The following is a 5,785-nucleotide window of genomic DNA, read 5'->3' on the forward strand; positions in this document are numbered from 1 at the left end:
CTCTTTCACTTTGTTCTTGTGAGTATGTTTTCATTTCATTTGTAGCCACCTAACGTTACCCGAGTCCCTATGTTCCTCAAAATACAGTAATACCACGGTAACCCTAGCTATAACTCTGGTAATGCACTACTGAACGGTTCTCGACTCCCTAAAAACAACTTTAAGTTATGTTAATGATCAAAAAAAAGTTCAATGTTATTTTGTTTTAATTTAAGTAACGCCTAGCCTACTTAAGTTCCTCACAAAACATCAGCTCAAACTCTGAACTATAAAAGATAAATATATATGATATATGCTTTTAATTTAATATGTCAGTAGTGATATCTTATTGTCAAAAGTCTGTCAGTTTCCGCTTTTTTCTACTCCTTCAACGCTTGACTGGAACGCGCTATAATAATAATCATGTGAACAGTAACATTTCTGAACATTTATAAGATAAGGCAGGTGTACTGTATGTGTATACTCACTATCTTTTGTTCTGTTTGTTGCACTGACTGTGATTCCATGCAGGCACATCTGCAGACATCCCCTTCTCTGATCAAGGATGTTACATTTTGGTACACCCATATCTTCGGACACCAAATCCAGCACCACAGCTGCTGTACCCTTTGGTTCTCCAGTCCCAGCTTCAGGCACCAAATCCAGCACCACAGCTGCTGTACCCACGTTTACTATTCTAGCCACCAAATCTGATCGCATAAGCAAAAAAAAACTGACAGAACCCAAGTTCTCTCTTGGAGGTATGATATAGAATTATTTAAACAACCACTACTTTAAATAAACACTGCCCACTTCATAACTATTGGTTTTTATACTTTAGCAGAATTTCTACTCTTGCTGGAAAATGACTGGAGAAAAATGAAGTGGGGTGCAGAGTAAGTAGAGTCCGCACTATGAAACGGTATTTATAACATCCAGGTATCAGTGGCTTTGACTTCAGCTGTGTGTTCAGAGTGAGAGAGACACTGATGGAGAGCGTCAGGTCATTTCAACCCGCCGCTGAGACTGTTACCACGGCCAGGGTTCTGCTGATCGGTCCAGTCGGTGCGGGCAAGTCCAGCTTCATCAGCTCTGTCCAGTCCGTCTTCTCCGGTCGGGTCATCAACAGGGCCATGGTGGGCTCCTCATCCTCCACCAGCTTCACCAAAAAGGTAAACCTGACTAGAACTTGCAAAAGCTTTGTGATCAAGCTGAATCTGAGGCTGACAATCAGCATTTTTGGAAGGTCATTTCGCCTTCATGTTTTGAGAGGTTCAAGCTATATTTTGCAGTCTATTTATGGGAAGAAGTAGTTAGTTTTGTTCTGTTCTGGTCGGTGTTTCTCAGCTTCGCTCTTACAACATCAGAGGAGCGGGAGAGAAAGCAGACGAGCCCACAGCTCTAGTCTTGTGTGACGTGATGGGTGTAGGTGAAGGAGAAGGCACTGGACTCACTCTTCACGATGCACTGTCTGTCATTAAAGGACACGCACCAGAGGGACACCAGGTACACTTCAGCAGGATAACAGGGCATCCATGCATTCAAATACACAGTAAAAACAGTGTCAAAACTTCAGGATTTATAGGATAGCATTAAAACAACGGCTAAGTTTGAATTATTCTGATTGTATGACGTTGAAGTCTACACCAACTATAACAATAAGGACACAGATGAACGATATTGTTGCAAACACTTTCAGAAAGACATTTTTCCAGCTGATCAGAATCCACCAACTTCTATAGAGTTTGGGGATTTAAAGTGACAGACGACGATATATAGCTGTCATTGTAAATCTTGTCTTCGGTGTGAATTTTACAGTTCATGAATGTATATATTATTAAACTGTATAATATTAATATTCCAATCTACTTTACATATTTAAATCTGCTCTGTACACAGATGGCACAAATAAAAGAGCTCATTATGACTATGACATTTAAATTATATAAGAAATATAAACTAAATTAGGGTTTTTAAACTTTTTGATGTTAGGGACCTCAAAATATGTTGATTGCTTTGGCAAGGACTCTCTTATTAAAATGTAAAGTCAGCTGGGAGAAAAATATAAAATGTAATAATATTAAGACAATAAAAATAATAATAATAATAAATGTTCTACATTTAAATCATTGTCTTTTATATGATCAATTGTTAAAATAGTATCTGGAAAATATTTAGGTTTTGTTAAGTTAAAAGCTTATCTGAGAAGAACACTTATTTTTTATTAATATTTAGAAAAAAAATTAAGAGAAAACAAAACTGCAGTGAATCTCTTGACTTCTGAGCAAGAAAGCAAAGGCTTTTAAATTCTGTCAATGTGAACAGAAAACACGCTCAACCCAATCTGAAAACACATGAACTACATGAATTAAATGTAACATAGCACATTTCAGTGCCCATAGCTAATAATAATACTAATAAATAATAACAAGTAACCAGTTAATTCCTGTTTCTACATAATAAACATTAGTGTTACAAATTCTAAAGAGTAGAAATTGCATTAAATTAATACGGTAATACTACATTTACAAATACACATTTTTACCTTAAAATTTCATTTTTGAAGTTTTGAAATGTGATTAGATTTTTCGCATAATATAGTTATCAGTTAACATGTTTTTACTGTACCGTAGAACATGACATTCTTTTTATATTAAAATGACAAGTATTTTTACACTGAACTCGTCTCATAACTCAGTGTTGACAGAGTGTGTAGTTAACCGTACCGTTATTACTGTAAAACATCGTCTTTACACAGTTCAGTCCTGAGCAGCCGGTTGGAGCAGAGACTGCGGGCTTCGTAAGGAAACCGAGCACAAATGAGAAAGTGCACTGTGTGGTGTTCGTGATAGACGGCTCGAGGGTCGGTTCATACGCCAAAAGCTTTGGCGCAACCTTCCAGCAGTTAAGAGAGCACATCAGCAACTTAGGTAAGCTGTGTTTGAGGAATGATTCATGCGTGCAACATTAGCTTCCAAAGAAAGCCTTCTCACAGTGGAAACGGGCTCATAATAAACACAATGCTGTTGTTGTGGGTTACAGTTGTTGTTTTTGGCGTGAACGGTCTTCTGTGCTTCTTTAGTCATGGTTCATATCTTCTGAATTGCAGGGGTACACCAGGTGGCCGTACTGACCCATGTGGACCAGGTGTGCAGCGCCAGCAGAAGTGACATCACCAAGGTTTACAGGAGCCAGGCTATTCAGCAGGCGGTATGTGATGTGTGATGATTGGCCCTGTTCTGCTGTCTGCCGTGAGCGTCACCTGATTCATGGTGTCTCTCCTGACCCGTCTAGATGGTGAAGGCCGGAGAGCTGCTGGGAATGGCCACATCCTACATCGTCCCGGTGAAGAACTACTGCTCCGCGCTGGATCTGGACCAAAACACTGACATTCTCCTGCTCAAAGCCGTTGATCATATCTTACAGTATGTGAATCTGTACTTTCAGGACAACAGCGATTAAAGGATTACAGTAAAAACTCACATTTAAAAAAATGCCCAAAAAAGAGTTCACCCCAGTTCTGTTCCAGTGACATGTTGAGGCCAAAGCTTGTATTTCTTTGCTAAAATATTGCTGGTGATTTGAATTTTTATAAAACAGCTTTTACTATTTATAACAGTATTTGTGATGTTAAACTCTCTCCATTAATTAACACTGAAGTTTGACTAAAGCTTTGCTTTTAATAAAGTTCGCTATTTCTTTGCTCAAACCCACAGGAATAACGTTGTAATAATGTAATACTTTATTATATATGGCATGGCCATGATCATATTTTTTTATAGTTGTATATTCTTATATTTTACACGTTCTCACCAAGAAATACAGATAGACTCACTATACTCGCATCCATATCAATGCAACGCTTTATTCCGCATCTGTTTATTTCTCGTTCAGAAAAAAAAAATAATTAAAATAAAGTTGCTCTGAAAGAACGGTATTGTTTTTCTCTGTCGTTGTCCTTATAGCTATAGTGTGAAATGTCCTATTGACATAGAATTAGGACGATTATTAAAACGTTAAAATGATCGTCCTTGGCGTGACGGATTTTTTTCACAAAGTTGCTTAGAACATAAAAATGTTTCTGCGTTGGCCGGGAATCGAACCCGGGTCAACTGCTTGGAAGGCAGCTATGCTCACCACTATACCACCAACGCGTGCTTATTGTACGTCGTACTAGCGTAATATGATCATTTTCAGACGCCATATGAACTGGAATAAATATGAATCGTAAAAGAAACACACAATTGTTGAATTAAAAATATGTGTTTTTGCGTGCGGGTGTTTGGGGTGTTCGTCCAATGTTTTACAAGGGGTTTATTTGTTGATCAGTGAAAACTATCAGTTTCAATGACTGATGCCTCGTCTAACGTTACACACAACTCCGCTGCAGCAGTGTGTACAACATTGGCAGAATAATCCAAACTTTAACCATTTACAAATTTCTCCAGTAAAGCGATGACGACAGACACAAGTACCATGTAATAAATCTGCGTAGTATGCGAGTCTGATCATTCACTGAACCGACTCCTTCAAACACGGTGATTCATTATGGGAATAAAAAAAAACTAGTAGTTTCGAGCTGCCAATCTGAAGTGTGTTAAATAAAGAAGTCATAGGAATAAAAATCACTTATCTAAAAAAAAAATAGAGGCAAATATTTCTTACATAACTATTAATTGAAGGAACAATTCCCTTACAAAAATAACCTACAGGAATCCTGCAGGATTTTTATTTTTTCTGCAGGTCTCCTGCAGGATTTTTCACTTGTACTGCACAGCAGTCCTGCAGGAATTATAAAATCCTGCAAGATTTTTTTGTTAAATCTGCAGGAATTATAAAATCCTGCAGGATTTTTCACCTGTACTGCACAGCAGTCCTGCAGGAATTATAAAATCCTGCAGGATTTTTCACCTGTACTGCACAGCAGTCCTGCAGGAATTATAAAATCCTGCAGGATTTTTTGTAAATCTGCAGGAATTATAAAATCCTGCAGGATTTTTCACTTGTACTGCACAGCAGTCCTGCAGGAATTATAAAATCCTGCAAGATTTTTTTTTTTTTAAATCTGCAGGAATTATAAAATCCTGCATGATTTTTCACCTGCACTGCACAGCAGTCCTGCAGGAATTATAAAATCCTGCAGGATTATTCACTTGTACTGCACAGCAGTCCTGCAGGAATTATACAGTCCTGCAGGATTTTTCACTTGTGTTGCATGTTTCTGTTGTACTGAAGGGTTCATTCTAGAACATGTAGGAATGTCCTACACATACTGCTGCACATACTGCGCTGTACAGCACAAGTGAAAAATCATACAGGAATTTAAAAAAAAATTCTGCAGGACTGCCGTGCACCTCACGCAGAAACAAAATGTTTGCTTACAGGAGTTTTCCCTGTAAATGAAAAATAAGTCAAAAAATAAATATAAAAAAACCCTACAGGTTTTGGATTCAGGATAGGTTATGTCTACACTAGAGAATAAAACTCTGATAGTTGCTGTAGTTTTATTCATACAATTTTTATTTAATTAGATTCAAGTACATTTCATGGAACTATATATTATGCTCTGGCTGTTGGCAGCAATGAGACAAAACAATGAGTCTTAACAAGTAAATAAAAAAAATTAAGAGTAAGAATAAATAGGCAATTATATAAAAAAAAAACATTTCTCTAAATCATTTCAAAATTATACATTTCTGCAAACATCAATGACATGTCAACATTCAAGAGATATGAGTCTGTATACTGATACTGTACATTTTTACCTTTTATAACATGAAGATGCAGCTATTTTGTTTTTAATCCA

General features: G+C 37.2%; 1 protein-coding gene and 1 non-coding gene across 2 annotated transcripts; one reads left to right on the top strand and one right to left on the bottom strand.

Annotated features, from left to right (window-relative positions):
• The first annotated feature begins 544 nt into the window (after positions 1 to 544).
• LOC132131857 (interferon-induced protein 44-like) lies at positions 545 to 3,727 on the top strand. Its single transcript, XM_059543992.1, has 7 exons — positions 545 to 740; positions 821 to 875; positions 953 to 1,151; positions 1,327 to 1,485; positions 2,738 to 2,909; positions 3,089 to 3,189; positions 3,274 to 3,727. Exons 1-7 carry the CDS (start codon positions 545 to 547, stop codon positions 3,439 to 3,441), a joined length of 1,050 nt encoding a protein of 349 aa, XP_059399975.1. The 3' UTR covers positions 3,442 to 3,727.
• Positions 3,728 to 4,061: 334 nt separating this feature from the next.
• trnag-ucc (transfer RNA glycine (anticodon UCC)) lies at positions 4,062 to 4,133 on the bottom strand. The gene has a single exon. It is a non-coding gene; the product is annotated as a tRNA-Gly (tRNA).
• Positions 4,134 to 5,785: the final 1,652 nt, after the last annotated feature.

This window comes from Carassius carassius, chromosome 48, assembly GCF_963082965.1.
Source record: "Carassius carassius chromosome 48, fCarCar2.1, whole genome shotgun sequence".
NCBI lineage: Eukaryota > Metazoa > Chordata > Actinopteri > Cypriniformes > Cyprinidae > Carassius > Carassius carassius.